General features: G+C 39.8%; 2 protein-coding genes across 4 annotated transcripts in view; one reads left to right on the top strand and one right to left on the bottom strand.

Annotated features, from left to right (window-relative positions):
• LOC131447931 (oxysterol-binding protein-related protein 10) overlaps positions 1–13199 on the top strand; it is an 88064-nt gene extending 74865 nt beyond the window's left edge. The window contains exons 7-12 of one of the 2 annotated variants that reach the window (XM_058620034.1): positions 5073–5222; positions 5321–5819; positions 9527–9713; positions 10031–10213; positions 10309–10462; positions 11295–13199. In XM_058620034.1, the coding sequence (XP_058476017.1) occupies positions 5073–5222; positions 5321–5819; positions 9527–9713; positions 10031–10213; positions 10309–10462; positions 11295–11339 (1218 nt within the window). In that variant the 3' untranslated portion in view covers positions 11340–13199. The remainder of the gene's footprint in view (positions 1–5072; positions 5223–5320; positions 5820–9526; positions 9714–10030; positions 10214–10308; positions 10463–11294) is intronic. The other variant, XM_058620033.1, reaches the window with a different exon arrangement.
• A 1586-nt stretch (positions 13200–14785) lies between these two features.
• The window catches only part of LOC131447930 (dolichyl-diphosphooligosaccharide--protein glycosyltransferase subunit STT3B), a 75998-nt gene continuing 70450 nt past the window's right edge, over positions 14786–20333 (bottom strand). For both annotated transcript variants that reach the window (XM_058620031.1, XM_058620032.1), the window contains 3 exons: positions 19894–20007; positions 18174–18380; positions 14786–17048 (listed from right to left, as the gene is read on the bottom strand). In XM_058620031.1, the coding sequence (XP_058476014.1) occupies positions 16974–17048; positions 18174–18380; positions 19894–20007 (396 nt within the window). In that variant the 3' untranslated portion in view covers positions 14786–16973. The remainder of the gene's footprint in view (positions 17049–18173; positions 18381–19893; positions 20008–20333) is intronic.

Below are 20333 nucleotides of genomic sequence, written 5' to 3'. Positions count from 1 at the left end.
CTCAAATCAAATACAAGGACATATATCATTCAGGGTGGTAATCCAATTTTCTATTGGTCTGTAATCACTGGGTCACATGACATGAAAGAGATTATAAAATGTGTTTTTTTTTAAGTATTTGTAATCAAATGAGTAGCACTAAAAATAATCACTAAATTCCAATACTAGTAATTAAATTGGCCAATGGTTTGTAGGTCACATGGCGTCAGAGCTTTTTTCTTGATCATTATTATTCATGTGAAATGACTTGAATTACAAAACATTCCCGTAAATATAAAAAGCACTTAAATCAAAGAGAAATAGACATTTCCTGTTCGTCTCAGGAAGTGATTCAAGTTTTATTATTCAGAAAGTCACATGACGACCTGGTAGCTAATGAAAAAAAGAATTTCACTATATAAAAAAGGCATATTTCTATAAATAAAATACGGACTGAGATCTGTCCAGTTTATTGGGCAGTGATAAAAGTTGGCTTCAGGTTTGATGTTAAGCCTAATTTAAAACTGTTTAAGCTGAGAAGGAAAAGGAAATCTCTTTAAAAGGGAGTTTTCTCAGACTGAGCTTCCTCTAACCACCCACACTCTCCCCTGGTGCTTAGAGAGAGCGTCACAGACTCAGAAAAGAAGGGGGGGGGGGGAGTGTGAGCCATGCAGATGGATGAGGAGACAGCTAAAGAGAGAGAGATGACGATGAAAGAGAATAGCGGATGGTGTGATATAATGAGGAGACGAGAGGGAGGGGGGGGGGTGGTTGGTGAATGAAAGAAACAATGACACAGATGTCAGCGCGAGGGCGGAGGAAGAGAGGAAGAGAGGAAGAGAATGAATCAAACACAAGGTGGAAGTCAATTAAAAGGGAAGAGTGTCAGGCCTGAAAAGAGAAGAGGGGGAAAGGAGAGACAGAAAAAGGAGGAAGTTTGAGCAACGGCAGAGAGGGATGGCAAAAAGAAAACCCTTCAGAGAGTGTGTTCTGTAGCACGTGTGTCACACAGTAGAAAAGTAATAAAGAAAGCTGACATACACACACACACACACCTTATGCAGTAAAGAGAGATATCAGACTTTTAGAAGAGATATAATAACAGTATACAGGATAAAGATGATACATGTCTAAATTCACCATGTGGATTTCCTTTCTTTTCTTTATTTAATTATTTTATTCTACCATGATGAAAATATATAAATAAATAAACTAGTGTGTGCTGTGGAGGTGGAGGAAGAGTTGAGATGTAAATGGAGGGGAAGCTGTGTGAGAGGAGGACAGGAGGGGGAGAGAGAGGGAGAGTGATGAGGAGGAGGAGGAGGTAAAAATGGAAAGAGATGTATAGGGGATCATGGGAGAGGAGTGATAGGAGGATGGAGATGGATACGTCACCAGGACTGGGAGCTTCTCTTTCTTCCTCCTGGATGGTGGGCAGAGAGGAGGGACTTACTCTGCGAGTCATGCACAGCAGAAAACTCACACATTGTCTCTAACAAGACCCCAGACTCCATTAAAGCTGCAGTTTGTTTTTGTCTGCTGTGCCTGTTGGAGCTTTAAACTCTTCAAAAGACAGGTTTTCCTTTGAGATCACACCTCTTTAATTAGACTTCACACTGGCTCTCACCCTGTGCAGCTTTGGTCCTGTTTGTGAAGCCAGAAGCTGTAACTTCCCTCCTCGTGCTGGATTTTCTGTTGTTCACTTTTTTTCTTTTTTCTTTAAATCCCTCTTGGAGATGAGATCCAGTTTTATGCAGGTCAAGCCTGTAGCTACACAGCACAGCAGTGTGAGTCTTTACAAGCTGACGTCTGTGTCTGTGTGTGTGTGTGTGTGTGTGTGCGCATCCTTACTTCCACTGTTTTGTCTCTGTGGTGTCTGTTTATGGGGTGAATAATAGTGTACTTGCAGCCTGTGGGTGCATCACTGATGTGAAATGGTAATTTAGTTTTCCTCAAACACCGCGGCTCTTTGTTGACTTCATTAATTATAAAGGAAACCTGTGGAAAACATTTGTCAGCATGTGCAAAAGTTATTGTTTAAATGGACAAATGTAAGCTCTTCAACAAAGAGAAACAACCTTTTGTCGCACTGTACAATATATGTAGTATTTTAAACATCAGTTATACTGTAAGACTGGTGTCATTCTTCCTTTTTTGAAGTAAACTGAAGCTGAGATGCCCTGTGCTTCACAATAATTCTGCAGTGTGGCATTTTGGTGTTACTCCTCATTGATTTGAAAGTAAACAGCTTCTCTTCGCATCAAAGAAGATAAATAAACTGATAAATTCTTATATCATGTCATGTATCCAAGTATATTATGAATAAATCTAAGCAGCATCATACATATGAAGTTGTCTATTTGCCAAAGTTGAAACATATTTATGTGTACACATAAAAGCATTATTATTAGCATAATTAGTATTATATACTGTACAGTTTTACTTCATACTTTATATATGATTACTAGATGACTCATTTATTTTTTGTTATCATTCCAGCCATTACAACTTTTGTATTATGTTTAAAAAGTAAAATTGGTTCCTGTAAGTGTTTTTTAGCATTTGGCTAACCTAGCTTAGATATTAGTTAACCCTTCTCATCTGTTTATTTTTTTATTATTATTATTACAGCAGTGACTATTACATTAGAGTGTTGTAATTTCACATGTTTATGACTATGAATTTAAAATAAATGCTGATTTAGTGACACGCTTTAATGGCTAAAGTTAGTGTTAGCATCAGTGTGCTAGGCTAACAACAACATCACGTGAAAGGGGAAGATTTCTTATCATATCATCAATATTATTTGAAATTTAAATATTGCTAGTTTCTTTTCTTACACTTGCTTACATTTATCATGTGGGACACATATTCCTGAAGTTAAACCACATTAAAAGGTCTGAGCTAATGATAGCCACCAATAATCTCCTCAGGAGGGTTTTGTACAGAGATGTTCTGACCCTGGCAGTAATTTCCTGTCGCTGCCAAGAACCTCTTTAATTAGTTCGAACCGCTGAAATCATAACAGACCGCCCTCTGCCTCCTTCTCTTTTCCATCTCACATCTACTTCACTCCCAGCCCTCTGCATGTGTGTTCAAGCATGTTCCCCGGCGAGTGACTGATTATATGTGTGAGAGGGAGTGCAGCCTTTGACATGCATGTATGCATCGAATGAAATATTCAGGTAACAGGCAGGCACTCATGTCCTGGGAATCTGCAGGGCCACATGTGCAATTATGCTGCCAGGAGTTTCATCTCTGCAGGAGAAGTTGTTATATCAAGATGATGGAGAGAGGATGATTGTAATTACACATAGTCGTAGATAAAAGAAGGAGGATAAAGAGCAGTGGGGTGGATGGGAGACAACAGAGAGTTGTTGTTGCCCATAGGCTTGAGAGCACTTTCTGCATAATACATCGACCTCTTTCTTGTGTTTTCTTCCTTCCTGCCCCAAGTTACTGTGTGAGATATCAAAGAGCATCTGCTCCTCTATAACCTCCAGTAGATCCATTTCCTGTTGAATACTAGAACACAAATGGAGGACACAGCTTCTCTGCTTGGCCCAATGGAGACATTGTGCACATCAATACCCACATAGTCTCTGGTGCTGCTCAGAGACACACGGAATACTGGAAATGTCCTGAAAGACTGGACAACGCGGCTGAATGAAGGAGTGTGAAGGAGCTGCAGTGTCAAGTAAATGAGGTTGTGTCCTTTGGTATTTATAGGCTTCTTCTGAAACAGGTCCTCTGCTCGCCTCTAAATGAGTTGGGAGACCTTATCATTAGTAATGACAGTTGGATGTTGGTGGAAGTCAACGGCTTCATCCGCCTCCTTTTGGCCTTTTCCTGGTGACAGGACACATTTCAAAGGTTGTAGCAGAGAAAATATGCAGAGTGGTGAGACAGATATAATGATATAGAAATGACGTGGGCTATTTTTAGCTGTTGCTCCCTTTTCACAGGTTCTACTGGAAGGCCATTTTCATTTCATAATCTTTATAAGGCCAAATATTAGAGTTTTACATTACATAACAATCAATGTAATAAAAATTATATTCTTCTTCTAAGGAGTGATTATCAGTCTTGAAACAAAGTATCTAAAGCATGACATTTTGGAATTTACTATAACATTTACTACAAAATAACAACTTCAAACAAATGTCTAGGAATTCAATAGAACTACTATCTTTATAAACCTTGAATCAATTGGGGCAGACAACTAAAAAATAATGATAAATATGACGATGTACAGTGTATGTTCTGTATTTAATGTTAAGTAAATGTTTTTATATTGGTGAACATAAATACAAAAAACAAGAAACATGTGTTTCTAGTGGAAGGACATTTTCTTTTCATAATTCTTAGAAGCCTGGTTAGATTAGAGTCCGACCTATATATATATATATATATATATATATATACATATACATACATACATATATATATATACATACAAATATACATACTGTGTATATATATATATATATATATATATATATATATACATACACATATATATACATATACATATACATATATACATATACATACACATATATATACATACAAATATATACATATACATATACATACATATATACATATACATACATATATATATACATATACATACACATATACATACAGACTCTAATCAGGAACAAAGACCTGTAACTAAGGCATGATATTTTGGAATTTACTACAAAATAACTATAAATTAAAGTTTTGTAATTCAATAAAAAATATTATCTTTATAATCACTGTATTGGTCATTGCAAGCATCTTAAATATAATGATAAATAAGACAATGCATGTGTATTATTTGTTAAATAGAAGTATTTTTATTAGTTTGTTGGCTGATTATATCACATTTGCATTATGCAATACAACTGATTACAGATAAGTTTCTCTTTAGTTCAAGAGTAAGACTTGTTAAAAGATATTTAATAATCAGAAGCTGTTCTGAATTCCCTTACCTAATTGGCTATAACATAGTGGTTTGTGCGTGTGAGAAACCATTAATGAGACACAATCCTGCTCTTACTAACATGTTCCCTCATTAAACGTCTCCTCTCTTCACGTGGTCGCAGCACCACCCGGGGCTCGAGGACATCAGCCCCACTGAGGAGGTGACCGATACAGAGGACAACGATGAGGAGGACCTGGGCGTCCTGGACGACCAGCGGAGCATCATCCTCCACCTGCTCTCCCAGCTCAAACTGGGCATGGACCTCACACGGGTACGGAGAGGAAAAAAACACAAAGTTCAGAAAACATGTGTGGATAATGTTTCCATGATTAATCTCATCATGTTTTTTTTTTTTTTACCTCGTCATAGGTGGTGTTACCCACCTTCATTTTGGAAAAGCGATCACTGCTGGAGATGTACGCCAACTTCATGGCCCACCCCGATATGTTCCTGTCAATCACAGCTGGGGCCACAGCAGAGGACAGAATCGTCCGCTTTGTGGAGTATTATCTGACCGCCTTCCACGAGGGCCGGAAAGGAGCGGTGGCCAAGAAGCCCTACAATCCCGTGCTGGGCGAGACCTTCCACTGTTCATGGGAAGTGCCTCGGGACAAAGTCAAACCTCTGGTGAGATCTAACCAGGGGTCGACGTGGGAGCCGAGCAGGGGCGCCAACAACGCGCAGCAGGGGGACGAGTCACCGGGAGGATGCTACAGAGTCCGATATGTGGCCGAGCAGGTTTCCCATCATCCACCGGTGTCAGGGTTTTACTGCGAGTGTCAGGAGAGGCGGATGTGCGTCAGCGCTCATGTATGGACCAAGAGCAAGTTCATGGGCATGTCTATAGGAGTGTCCATGGTGGGAGAAGGTGAGTCAGACATGACGATGGATGACGACAAATACAAAATAGAGAAAATACTTGAGATTTCCTTTGAGAAAACGCCATTTTATTTAGTGGAACACTTTATTTTGAGAGTCCATTGTTGACTCTCTGTGAGTAATCAACAGGTTTTCAGTGTCATGACAACAGATAATCAGTTGACACTTGTTCAACTGATAAGTGACATACAAGTGTGTCTAACCTCAACCTGATACAAAAGTGCCTGTTGTCTGTAAATTGTATTTTTGCAGTGTTATTCTACATCATTTAACCCTTAGAACACACACTGTGATATATAGGGTTTCTTATATCGTTTATTTTCCAGCACAACCTATAGGAAATCTGATTTCTTTTCATTTTCACCAACTATATAAACACACCTGGGCAAAAAGTACTAAAAATAGGTACTGAGGTATTGAAAATAGGTCACAGTTCAAAGTTTGCTTGGCTCATTTTTAGGAACTATTTTGTACAATTAACTACTTTTGCACAATTATCACTTTTCCTGAGATTTAAAATGAATCCTAACTTTGAGTCAACAACACATAAGAAGACGAAAAAATGCATTTTTATAAAGCCTGAAGATGTGACCTATAAACTAACACCCCCAGGATGTCTATATAAGGAGCTGTGTATTATTCCTGCGGCAGTTTACCCAGAGTGCACCTGTGGCACGGATCCTAACCCTGACCCTGAGGGTTAACTACTTCTCTGTAGACTGTGTCAGTGTCTTCTATCTAACAGGTTAACAGGATCAACACAGGATACATTCAAGTAAACCTCGTATCATAGATTAGTTGACAATTAGTCGCTTGATTGAGTATTAGTAGGTAAACTACACTTGCATGTGTAAATGTGTGTCAGGTTCACTTTATTAAAGAGACAAACAGTTGATGACAAGGAGAGTCAAAACAGACTGTTAAAATAAAGTGGGAAAAAAAGTTAACTAGGTAAAATTAGGTTAAAAAATAAATTACAATGAAAAAGATTAAAAACTATGTGAGGTTTGATCTGATGATGTTTCTCATGTTGCTCTGCAAATATTGGACAAAAGTCTCATTTGTTTGCTGTTTGCATGATATTATCTTTTATCCCCTGATATTACTTCTTATCTTGCGCAATTTCCAATTATTATTTTATTTTTTATAATAAAATAAAATGTATATATTTATTTTATTATCTTATTGTACACAGTGAAGACATTTTATATCTACATATGCTGCAACATGAGTATGAAAAATATGTTAATTCCACTTTTGGGCGCAGGGGAAAACTTATATTTATCAGTATCAGTTATCAGGCCTGGTCTGTTTGTTTATTGTGAAGCTGACAGTACATAGTTTTACACTGTACTTCTAACTTCCTGTTGCTATGCAGCACTTTGTGCATTGGCCATTAGAGAACATGGCGACCTTCACCACAGAAAAAAGTGATTGCTGTAGTGTTTTTTTTTTTGCAGCTGTATTCTTATGAATGTGCTGATTGGTAGACAGACAGCAGCTGGATGTAGATGTTTTTTGAACTGCATGACGCCGTAAATGAGCGGTTGCTCCGGGCTGCCTCTGAGATGCTGGCTGTCACAGACTGACTGCACACTTATCCGTCATCCTGTCTCTTATTATTACGCTCCACTGCTCCGCTCCACGTTTCCTTCTGACTTGGTTGTTCCATCACTGGCTCACACACAGCACAAGCTTCATCTAGACCTAAATGTTGCTCCTACAGTGCAGCAGACCTGCTCACTAATGAATGGTAATCGCCCAGGTGCTCCCTACACACCAGAGCAAATTGAATCCTATTCAGGGTCATATAACGCCCTCAGGGTGTTTGTTGAGACTCTGAATAGGTTTATCTTTGTATCGCGTGTCATAATCTAACCACAGCGGTGCCACGTGCACTTTCGTCCCCACGGGCAACGAAGTGGTGAAACACGGCTGCACAAGTCGTCTTCTGTCACCATGTGTGTGTGTTTGTGTTTTTAGTGAATGAAGAACGGGAAACTATTCACGAGCATGTGACGAGCTGAAGGAAATAGGAGACGTGTTGTTGTTGTTGTTGTTGTTGTTGTTGTTTATGACTGACACTCGCCATGATTTACAGTGCATCATGAACGTGTGAGTGTAATGGCTTGTCATAGAGGAGATTCCTGCTCCCAGAGGATACATGAACTGAACATGCTTAAAAATAGATGTGACACAGTCGAAACACTCATATAGAGACATAAGAGACAGTTTCTGTCCTTTTTGCCTCTGTACACCAGCACAATGACTATGGAATGAAACAATCAAGATGTCTGGGCAGAACAAGGATTGTAAGTTATTGTCCATTTTCAGGGGCTCAGAAACAATTGGACAATATAATTAAAAGCAGTTCCATGGCCTGTTACCTCACTATTCGGAAATGGAAATGGAAATCGTCTTTGTTGTCATTATAGAAACAAAACTGCACAGACCAGGCAGATGAGAGTCTGCAGCTGACTGCAAGGGTTGAATTTGCATTTAGCGGCTTTTCATTTTCCAGGAGTTCCAAGGAGTTGTCAATGCAAATGAAGAAGATCATCATTTGACTGAGAAAACCAAAGAAACCTATCAGAGAGATTTCAAAAATCAACCATTTGGTACATTCTTAACAAGAAGGAATAAAACCAAGAGACCTGGAAGACCACTGAAGACATGGAAAGTGATGATTGCAGAATTATTCTGATGGTGAAGATAAGAAGTCAAGTCAAGGACACACACAGGGAGGTCGACGTGTCATTGTTAAAGAATAGAGAGGGTTTACAACAAGGCTGGAATAGAATTAGCTAGAAAATATCTAAACAAATCTGCAGAGTTCTGGAAAAAGATTCTCTGGACTGATGAAACAAAACTGAACTTGTATCAGAACGACGGGAAGAGAAAAGTATGGAGAAGTATGTAAATAGTATTTAAGAACTTTATAAAATGTGTAGGTGTCACATTTATAGTCATTTCTGCTGCTTCTGTAAGTTTTAAAAGTGCATTTTGGAAAATCTACATACCAGGCACAGATGAGACCACAACATTAAAGAGTTTGTGTGTTGGCACAGGGGCTGTTCTACAGGGGGCCCAACAGGAAACCCGTTCTACAGACAAATTAAAACTATATATATAAAAAAAAAAAGTCAAAACGAAATCAAAACTAAACTATTCTAACCTTGTTAGGAATAAACCACAACTGACAGTTTGTGTTCTTATTAACTTCTGTGCTTAGTTTCCCTCTCCCTCCTCCTGGTCGTGCCCACACAGCACTAACGTCAGGATGTTGGAAGAATCTAAACGTCACCTACATTCACCACGTGTATAAATATTCATTGCAGCTCAAATATTTCAACTTGGGAGAAAATTACGTAAATTCTTTGCAGGATGTGGGTCGCCTGGTGCAACTGGCACAAAATGAGCATCTCCTTTCCGTCTTTGTGTGACAAGCTTGTGTCATGTTCAACACGTCTTTAAAATGGTTCATCCATAGATGGATCTGCTCATTTATAGAGTAACTACAGTTCCAAACACTTACATTAACTCCTGTGACAAAAACAGTGGCCCCAGTCTGCCCCCTCCTGGTGAAGTTGGTCCAGGACCACCACTCACTCACTCATTGTTACCACTGTATCCTCCACATGAGGGTTGTTTGTGTTTGTTAAACTCCTCTCACCTTTCCGTCCTCTGTCCACTCAGGAGTCCTGTGTCTCCTGGAGCACGATGAGGAGTACGTCTTCACGTTGCCTTGTGCCTACGCCCGCTCCATCCTCACCGTTCCCTGGGTGGAGCTGGGGGGCAAAGTGTCCATCAGCTGCGTCAAGAGCGGCTACTCGGCCACCGTCACCTTCCACACCAAGCCATTCTACGGAGGGAAGGTGCACAGGTGAGTGTGTGTGTGTGCAGCCATGACGTTCACAGAGTTATTAATGTTCAAAAATATTCCTCTGGGAGCCTCTGGTAGAGAACCTGAAGCTTGGAGGAGACACAAGACTGCTTTAAATAAATGCTTTCCAAAGCATGAGTTTGTGATTTAGGAGCAGCAGTGTGACATTTTCTAAAATATTTCCGGTGCCGTAAAACAATAATAAAATACAGTAAAGCGTGACACAGCATGAAAGTAATAACAAAGTTAGTTGGAGCGGCTGAAGTTTTCAGTGACTGAAGGAGATCAGATTCTTAAACTCTGTTTTGTCAACGCAGAGTGACGGCGGAGGTCAAACACAACCCGACCAACACCATTGTGTGTAAAGCACAGGGCGAGTGGAACGGCACGCTGGAGTTCACCTACAGCAGCGGGGAAACCAAAGTGATCGACACCACCAAGCTCCCAGTCACCAGGAAGAAGCTCCGACCAGAGGAACAACAGGGGTGGACCGAGTCCAGGTCAACCACGCACCTCCAACTGAGTTTATAAATGAAACGAAAAGGTTTCAACAGGTTCAACAGATGACGTTTTCTTACCTGTGGTGCTTTTTTAGGTTGTTATGGCAACACGTCACCAAATCCCTGAAGGAAGGAAACATCGATGAGGCCACGGAGCACAAACACAAGCTGGAGGAGCGACAGAGAGCGGAGGAGAGGAAGAGGACAGCTGATAACAAACCCTGGACACCCAAATACTTCACTAAAGAGGTACAGCACAGCACACATCGTCTCACTTTGGTTGTTTTTCTTGACATTAACCAACATTAACCCAAAGGTTTCAGGAACTAAACATAACCACAGAGTTGATGTTTGAGACATAAAAGTAAAAAACAAGTGCTTTCAACTTAATTGTGATGTCAGTGCCGGTGGAAATGACTCCAGCTCTGAAAATAAAGCTCAAGCCTCTGCAGACATCAGAGTTTTAAATAGTGAATAGGGCTGCAGCTTCATTCATTTGTTCATTATTTTTTGTTTGGTCCATGAAATGATGAAAAACCTTGATCAGTGTTTGTCAAACCTGGACATGATGATTTCTTTGTTATATGGAGCAAAGAAACCAGAGAATACTCACATTTTAATTATCTGCAAAATATGAAAGCTTGTTTCAATTATTAAAAAAAACACTCCAACAAACGATTAATCAATGATCAAAATAGTTGACGATTAAGCCCTAATAGTGCATGCTACAAGGAAATAAAGAACATTACAAAGTGCTCAGAGAACATGTCTGTCAACGCTGATGTTCTAACTAACCAACCCAAACCAACTAAACCATCACTGACATAAACAAACTCCAATCCAAAACTCTTAATCGACCCAAACCAACATCAAACAAGATCATACAAACATTCTTTGTCATTGTTCAGCCTTTATTGAGAGAACAGGCTGTGGAATGAAAGAACTGGAGCTTCAGAGTCCCTGCTGTACCAGGTGATCTTCATCAGGAGCTCCAAAACAATGAAACTGTAACTGATCATCTGCCTAAATGACTCAGCACTGTTCATGTGTTCATCTATGTTAATAAACATCTCATTTCCAGGGCGACGGTTGGATCTACAACAACCCACTGTGGAAGTCGACCTGACGGCAGAGCGACTCTGCGCCCCGACGACCGAGACCCCGCCTCCACGCGCCGAGGACGGGGGTCAGGGGGTCAAAGTGGGAGTCAGCGGTGTCTTCCACTGACCTTCAGACTCAAACTACCAACCCTTATGGGACACACTCTTCAAAGAAGCAAAAGGTGCCAAAGGGATGTCCACTGTTATGAACCAAGACCTTGGGACAGAAGTACTTTTTATATACAGTTAATAGTATTAATATTCAAAGTAGAGTATTTCTATTTTTCACCTTGCCAAGGCCTTTTTTGCACATGCACAGTAATGACATTAACCACCGGTTTTCTCTTTTCTTTTCTCATGTTTTGGTTGAAAGCTTTCCGTTTGTCACGCAGCATTCCTACCAATCAATGGACGTTAATGTTAATTAATACACATTATACGCGTAGCTGTATGGAAGTATGTACTATAATAATACGTTGTTTATAAAGCACTTTTACCATAGAAATTATTTTACTATTTTATATCTATGGCTTTTACCAATCAGGGTCGTCTCTAAGAGCTTAAAGGAAGATTAAAAAAACAAACAAACAAACACCTGAGCAGATTTAATACGATACAAATCCAGCGCGTACTCTATTAGATGATGTGTTTATGTTATTATACAGTACAGAACGATGAGCTACTAGAAGTTAAGAGGTCCTGATTGTTTTGTCTGCACTATGAATGTATGTGGACACGTTTTGATAGTACGCTACATTGTGCACCACGACGCGCTCTTTGTTTTACCCGTTATAATTCAACGCCGTCACGTCGTTACCAGTGACACCGCGTCACCCACCGAGTGAGACGCCTCCACATCCCATTACTACCTCTCTCATTCAGACATTCAAGCCATTAGGCACTTTTTCCGTCTCCCATCTAAAGATAAAAACGCCGGTTTGTTTGTGGTGAATTGTTCTAATTGTTTCCCTATCTGTGCCCTCACAGTGGCACTTGTGTAATTAAGCAGCCGCTGCACACGCAGTTAATGCTTCTCCTTAGGTCGCCCCTGGTGATGAATATGGATGAGGCTCGCTCTCATATCTGTGTGTTGCTGGAAGGTTCCCTCTGTGAAGACGAGAGGAATCTACCAGAATAGCAATCACAGGGAGCAGCAGTAGCGGGAGAGGAAATGCAATCGTCACGCAACTGTACTTTTCACCGTTTTACAGTAAATATTTGATGCATTACGTTGACAATGTCCACATTGAATTGTTTCCCTAAAATGAAGCAAAGGAACCATTTTAAGTTGAGAAAATGTCAGTATATTCACTTCATCTTGTTCTCTGCTGAAAATGTGTTTTTATGGTCTTTTAGTGTTTCTTATTTGTCATGAACAGACATTTTACACTTGTTTCCATTAAACTTACTGATGTATTGTAATATTGGTATTTTGAGCCAAGTGAATTTACCAGATGCCAGTTTGTAGCCTATAAGCCATAACAGTACATGGCATATTCTATTCTAATCTATTCTATTCTATTATATACTGCAGAAGTGAGAAAACTAATTGTCACCTGTTACTTTACCACAGTTTGTTCCTGTTTTATTACACTCGCCTTACATAAAACTAACAAGTTTTCTAAGTCCACAAGGATCCAGACTCACCCGAGTGGACAGTGATTGTGGATTAATGAAGGACTGACCGTGAATAAAGACCTTGTATGTTTTTAAAAATGATTTCAGCTCATAATGATTCCTGTAAAAATGATGTACAATACACTGAAACTTCACCTTCACACACTTTGAATTATAAACTCAGTGTTTTCATCCAAACTGCTGAGTGACTTCAGCATGGATTATCTAATCCTAATTCTGAACAAGAGTTTATACTAGGGCTGAAACAATGACTCGTATTTTGATAATCGATTAGTAAGAACAGTTTGAGGATTTTTCTTCATTATTAAATAAAGTTTGTGATTTTTTTCAGCAAAACAAAACAAGACAAGACAAGAATCATTTACAGGTTTGAGAAACACTGACAAGATTTTCTAAATACAAGCTAGCCATTATGCTAACGCAGATACTATCTACTATCTTCAGAAGGTTAAATAAAGGACACAACATTTTAAAAGTAATTTCTTCAGTAACTCTGCTCTAATTACTACCTATTCAAAGGTATGGTGTGTAAAATTTCAGAACATTTATTACATTAAATCTTAATGTAATAAATTAAAAAACTTAATGATGTTCAGTTTGTAAAACTGGAAGCTATTCTAAAAACCTGGTGGTCAAAAATGGCCACCATTGTAGAGCTGACCCGGATTCTGATATAAAAATAAATATAAAAGGCTCATTCTGGAGTAATGAAAAGAAACAAAAACATCCCATACAAGAAGCTAGTGTACAAAATATTGAGTAAAATTATTTTATCTTCAATTTATGACAAATGAAAATGATTGTAACTAATGAGTTGCTAGTTTAAGCCACTCCTACATTTTAATTAGATAATCAATTAGACGATAACAAAGAGATAATGATGTAATGATGCATTAAGACATTATGATAATTGCTGTATTGTTAATAATACTTACTAATAGTTACTAATAATACTAATAGTCATGCTTATCAGAACTGGTCAATCAAAAATGTGGTTCCAGCCAGCAAACCCTTAATATGTAAATAAAAAATTTTTTGTTACACAATTAGAATAAATGGAATATATTTGTGTTCAGGGATAAAGAAAATAATAAGAAATCAAATTATACCACATTTTAAGATTAACTGTCGGAATTAAAGGTTCAGTATGTGACATTTAAGAGGGTTTATTGGCAGAAGTGGATTATACTCACATGTTTATTGCAAGTATATTGCCTTTGAAGCAAGACCCGGGTTCACGGCCTGGTTGGAACAAGGTCTTTATGCTTGGAGTTTGCATGTTCTTCTCTCTGGTTCCCTCCCACGGTCCAAAAACATACAGATTTGGGGATTAGGCAAATTGGACACTCTAAATTAACCGTGTATGTGAGACTGAATGGTTGTTTGTCCCTGTGATGGACTGGTCACATGTCCAGGGTGTACACTGCCGACTGGGATTGGCACCAGCAACAATATATTTTATTCAATGGTGAAGCTTCACTGGGTTTCAAGAGGAAACAGTGTTTCAGGAGCTTTTAGCAAGAAGAATTAAAACACAAAGGAAGGTTGTACTATGACATCACCCACACGAGAGCATGCTTCCCAAACTGTGCAGTACACCACTTTCTGTACATACTGTTGCCGACTCAGAGGGAAACCATCTTCATTCAAAGGCTAATGCTGCCATCAAGTGGTCCACTTGGTCTTCCCCTGCTTTAAAATCCAGATCGGTCCACTTGGTCTTCCCCAGCTTTAAAATCCAGATCTGCACAGGAAGAAAAACACAAAACAATGCAAACACACGGCTCCGGCCAAATGATGAGGAGACGACGTCAATAACAACAACTTACACACGTTTTCATTGAAGTGTATATTTAAAGATGGCCGAACAGAACGACAAATGTAAAAATGTAAACTTTGAGGGTGAGCAGAGAAGCGGGGGAGGGGACTGCATCCAACTCAAGAGTGACAGAGAAGCACTGAGCGACTGAGGGACACGGGAAACTTAACAGACCAAAGGAAACTCCCACTGTTCCTTCTTAAAAAAAAAACAACCAAAAAATAGAAGGTGACAAACTGCAAGTCTCAATGTTCTCCTCCTGATGAATGAGAACTCAAAGAGCATAAGAGCCTGAAACGTGACCGTGGAATGGTGACGCGTCGTCTCTGAGAGCAAACGGTCACTTCCCGATGAGAGGGGACAAAAAAGTAATGTCTGTATGATATGTTAGTCTTTTCATGTGTCATTTACTTGATAACAAATCAAATTAGCCCAAGCGTGCACGCACAGAAACTCCTTTAGTGTTGAACTAAGCGGAACATGGAGATAAAGAACAGTGCAGAAGTCACATGTTACTGCTGATTACAGCTGTGTCCCAACTCACAGTCCACATGTTAACAGTTCACCGACACAACTAAAGCAATCATTACTCAAACATCATTCAAGGCTTGTTTTCTTTTTACATCAACACACGAGATTTACTCAATAAATGGTTTTGTTGGAGTTTTTTCATCATCCAATAATCATGAATGAATGATGAGGGGAAAAAGAACTCGTTCTGACCTTTTGACTATTTTTTCCAGTCAATTTCATTTTTTTTTTTTCTTAAACTGCTCCTCAGGCAAAGATGAGACATAAACACATCACAGAGGACTTTGAGAAATAGGATATTTGCTATTTTTTGACATTTTTAATACAGTTGGTTCCAACAGCAACGTGACTTAGCTACACACTCGTTACCTTTTAAGACTTGCATGCAGTGTGGGGTTGGGACACAGGTGTGGAGCATCTTTACGTTCCACACAGTGATGGAAGTTTTCTGAGCCGAGTCAGATCCTCCCTGACTTTAAACACCTCTTCACATTTCAACAGTCTAGCTCGGACCGCATCGGCCCGCCTCGGCCCGGTCCATGCACCCAGGCCGCCCGCATCGATGCGGCTGATGAGCTGAACAGAACGTAGGTATAGACCGACACAAATCAACGAGGTGATGAAGACCAGTGATGAGGCACTAAAGCTTTGCTCGCTCGCCTGGAGAGTTCCCTCAGACCCTCATTTATTATCACTACTTTTTACACTGAGTTGCTTTGCTTCCGTCTTTTAAATCCTAGCAGCAGAAATTTACAATCTACGCAATCCATGAAAAAAGAAACGTTTGAACTTTGTAAAAAAAATAATTCACATTCACTCGTTCAACAGAAATGTCGAGCCCCTCTGTACAAGTTATTGCATTCACTGTTCTATCTGCTGTCGTACAAAAACGAAGAGAGGAGAAAAAAAACTAAACAATCACGTAAAGAAATGAAGAGGAAAAAACTGCATATTTAAAAATCACCACAGTAAATCCAATATATTATCATCCTTTTAGACATTTTCTTTACATCACATATTTACACATTAGGCCAATTCTTTTTTTTTTTTTCTCTAACGAATCAGTTGAAAAATAAAGACGAACATTACAGATGAACTGTGCCTCGACGGTAACGTTCCTCCATGCCGCATACTCTCCTCTGTACACGCGTCAGGAACAGAGTCCTCAGCTTTCACTCCTGAACCTCCTCACTCTCAGCAGGAAGTCCACATGTGCCGCGGAACAAGGTCGATGGGTCTTTGGTGCAAATGTTCTTATTTTTCCTCTCGCTTCCCTTTCACCCAAACCCCCCGCACACACACACACACACACACACACACACTGATAAGCAGTTAATTCACGTACCGAAAAAATCAACAGACACCAAAAACCAAGTAGAGTAGAGCAGCCCTGTACCTCGCCACACATTCAAGTACAAAGTTAAAAAAATGTTACAGAAAACAAAAAAACAGGGAGAGAAGGGGGGAAAAAAGCAAGACAGCAGTCCTCAGAATAAAACGGACAATAGTTCTGGAACGAGCCAGATATGACACTTCAAATTCCTCAACACATGGGGGCGCTCTAATGAGACGCTCTGGAGAACGAGAGCCACAGAAACAGCCCGCCGTGTTCTTCTTCATTGGTGGTTGGAGGTTTGTTTTCCTAGAGGAGTCCATCATCAGCACCATGGTGTTATTTCTTTTGTAGTTTCTTGCCTTTCCTCAGGACAAACTTGTTCTTGATGTGTCCTCGCTTTCTCTTGGCGGTCTGATTAAAAAAGAAGGAAAAAACAACAATTAACACAAAACAACAACAACAACCTGCAACTGATATAGATTTGATCAAGTTTTATGACATAACTGGAGATTAATCACAGTTTAAGGACTATAATGAATCATTATTGACTTTAAAAGGTAAAAACAAACCCTGACTCATGGCCATGATGTGTGGGCTTGGTCCTTGAGTTTTTAATGTCTAAACCCTGATATATAATCAATTCACTGTGGTCTGATATCACCTTATATGATAGCATTCAATTATTAATCAACTACTGAATTAATTGTCAATTACTTTGATAATTGATGAATCAGTTTGAGTGTTTTCTTTTAATAATTAAAATAAGCTTTCTGATTTTTCAGCTTCTTAAATGTGAATATTTTCTGGTTTGATCATTAAAACTGAATCATTTTGGTTTGTGGACAAAAACAAGAAATTGGAGAAAATCATCATTTCCAGGTTTGTTTAACACTGATCGACAATTTTCAACATTTTCTGACATTTTACAGACCAAACGAGTAGTTGATTAATCGATTATGAAAATAAATTGTTAGTTGCAACACAATAAATCATAATATTCCTACAATGAGTCATTCTGCAGTTAAATCTGTTGTCAGTGATGTTGTTTTTGGAATCTTTTGTAGTCAAACCGACTGAAGCCTGATTAAAACGTGATTTTCAGCCCAATCATCGCATCACCAACAAGTTTTGTAACTGGTAGCCAATCAAGTTTAATTGGTCAGCGGTGTGCAGTCGCCAAGTGTGAAAGATTCAAAGACGGCGTTTGAATCAAATGAAGCCTCAGGAAAGTGAAGTGTGTGAAACACAAGTGAAAAGACACTATGTGAAGATTATGGTTTCAAAAAGTTAAGTGTTGAGATAATCCTCAACTACATTCAGTGGGATTTTCAATATCCAGGAGTCAGGAAAAAATCAGTCAAGATGGGGTTTTGATGATTAGGTTTCTCTTTCTGTTTTTCGGTGCCCTTTTACTTCTCTGCTAAATGATAAATGAGTCTATTTAAAAGTGGGAGACAAAATGAATCAGCGAGGCATTGGGATGCGACATGAATCATTAAACGGATGATTCATGTCGTCCATTATCTTCCCTCTTACCTTTTTGGAGGTGTACTTCTGCTTGGGCGCGACGCTGCGAGGCTTGTGGTCCAGCGGCTCTCTGTTGTCCAGGTTCTTCACCTTGTAGATCCTGACCAGCCAGTGCTCCGAGGTGAACGCCTCCTCCAGGTGCTTGAACTTGATGTCCTTGTTTCCGATCTCGGCGTTACGTGTGCGGTCGAAGCCAGGTGGCGTCCGGAAGTCCAGCTGGGAAATGTGGGAGGGTTGTTATTCGACCTCATTTGCAGGCAATATTCGACTTGAAAGGCCTTTTAATGTAATATAGAATGACATTTAATGCACGGTTCATAATTCATGTGTACATAATTACACAGTTTGACCTGAAAGGGGATACGCAACAGAACGGATGGATGGATAAAGTGATTTTTTAGAGCTGCAATAATTACTACACAAATGGATTAGTCAACTTTTCTGTCATTCTGCCAAAACTGCCATAAATTCATTTAAATAATTCTTAAAAACATTCTGAAGGACTTTCATACAGGGAAGTGAAGCTTTTTAAGTCTTTAAAGATATGCAGATAAGTGAGGAATAGTTTGACATTCTTAAATATTCCACATCGTACCAAGAACGATGTGATAGGAAAGCTAATGAGCAAAAACTGAAACAGTCCTTTAAAGGAGACATTTAAAAAAGGAAGAGAGTCGACCATCATCTCATCTTATTGTCATCTTATTTCACACAAGGACAAACTATTTAAATAGAAGCACACAGTTTTTTTATGTTTTGCTGCTCTCGGTGTTACCGTCTGCTCCTCCCTCAGCCTCAGCCACCGTCTCCATGTCCTTCTCACATCGGATTGACCTTGTCACCTTTTATTCTAACAGCCACACACTATCGTTGCCCCAGTGTTCCCCCCCCCCACCCTCACTGCCCCGGCGCTTTTCTTTTCCGTTTTCCTCTCCCTCCTGTTCCATTTTCCCGTCGACAGAACCTCCAGAAGAGACACGAGTATGAAATATTAGATCATCATTAGCCTCAAACGTTTAGTCTCTCAAGACGTATTCATTAGTGTTTTTCAACTCTATTCAAATGTGGAGAAAATGAGATACATGTGCAGGTTTCTGTGACCATGAATTTATTGTATTTATTATGTACTCTCAGGGCTGCTGCTATAACCAGCCTCATCAACTCAACTGTTTTTCTTTTTGTCTCCTCCTGACATCCTCTAAGGCTTTATATCACCTTGTCACATCCAGTTTGAATAAACCTAATCTCCAGCCCTGACACCAACACTTTGTTTCTGTGTGTCTTTAACCTGAGACATTGTTGTGAGCGTCTGCATCGATTGTCCGGGTTCCAGGAGAATCCCTCACATCTCGCTCTGCTCCTTAACGGACAGGAGAAGCCGTGGCACATTTCAAAGCGTCTGCCAATCCTTCACATTCCTCCTCCATCCCTTTCTGTCCTCCGACTCACCGCCGTCTAAACCTCAGGAAATCCCACCAGCATCTCTTAAAGCCCTGCTCTGCTCCTCGTCTGTCAGCCTCCTCTGCTTTCAGATACAGTAGCGTGAAGTTTTGCGACTACAGTAGTGACAGCTGCTTGTTATTTCTGATCCCAGAATGTGTTTGCATCTACGAAGTGGATCACAACTCCACATTTTTCTCTCGCACAGACGGAAAGGTTACTGAATAAATGCAGACATGAAGGGTTATTAGTGAGTCAGTGCTGAGTTGCACTTCTCCCTGCTCCTCACCTGCATTTCACCAAATCGATAGTAGGACATCTTGTACATGAGGCAGTTGAGCAGAGTTGGTGATCCAGCCTTATCCACTCTGAACTCCCCCTGTGGCGTGAAGTAGTCGCTCTCCTAAAGAAAGCAGAGAACAACAGTGAGGTCCACGGCGTCGGGAGATGGAGAGAATCAGAATAGGCAGCAAGAAGTGGCGGTGGGCGGACTGAGACTGAATGTGAGGATTTGATGGGACTAACTCATAAGCACTGGCGCTTGAACATAAATGAGTAACAACAACTATATCAATTAAGGCAAAAATAAACCACTGTCCACCCACTATTTACCATACATGGTGCTGTTAATCTTCCTAAGTGGCTGTGAGCACGAGAGAAACTCAACTCAGTTGCTCCAGAATGCAGGTTATTATCATCATTTAAGTCCAGCACTAAAATAGCATAGTG

Source organism: Solea solea, chromosome 20 (genome assembly GCF_958295425.1).
Source record: "Solea solea chromosome 20, fSolSol10.1, whole genome shotgun sequence".
NCBI lineage: Eukaryota > Metazoa > Chordata > Actinopteri > Pleuronectiformes > Soleidae > Solea > Solea solea.
This window is presented reverse-complemented; position numbering and strand designations above follow the sequence as displayed.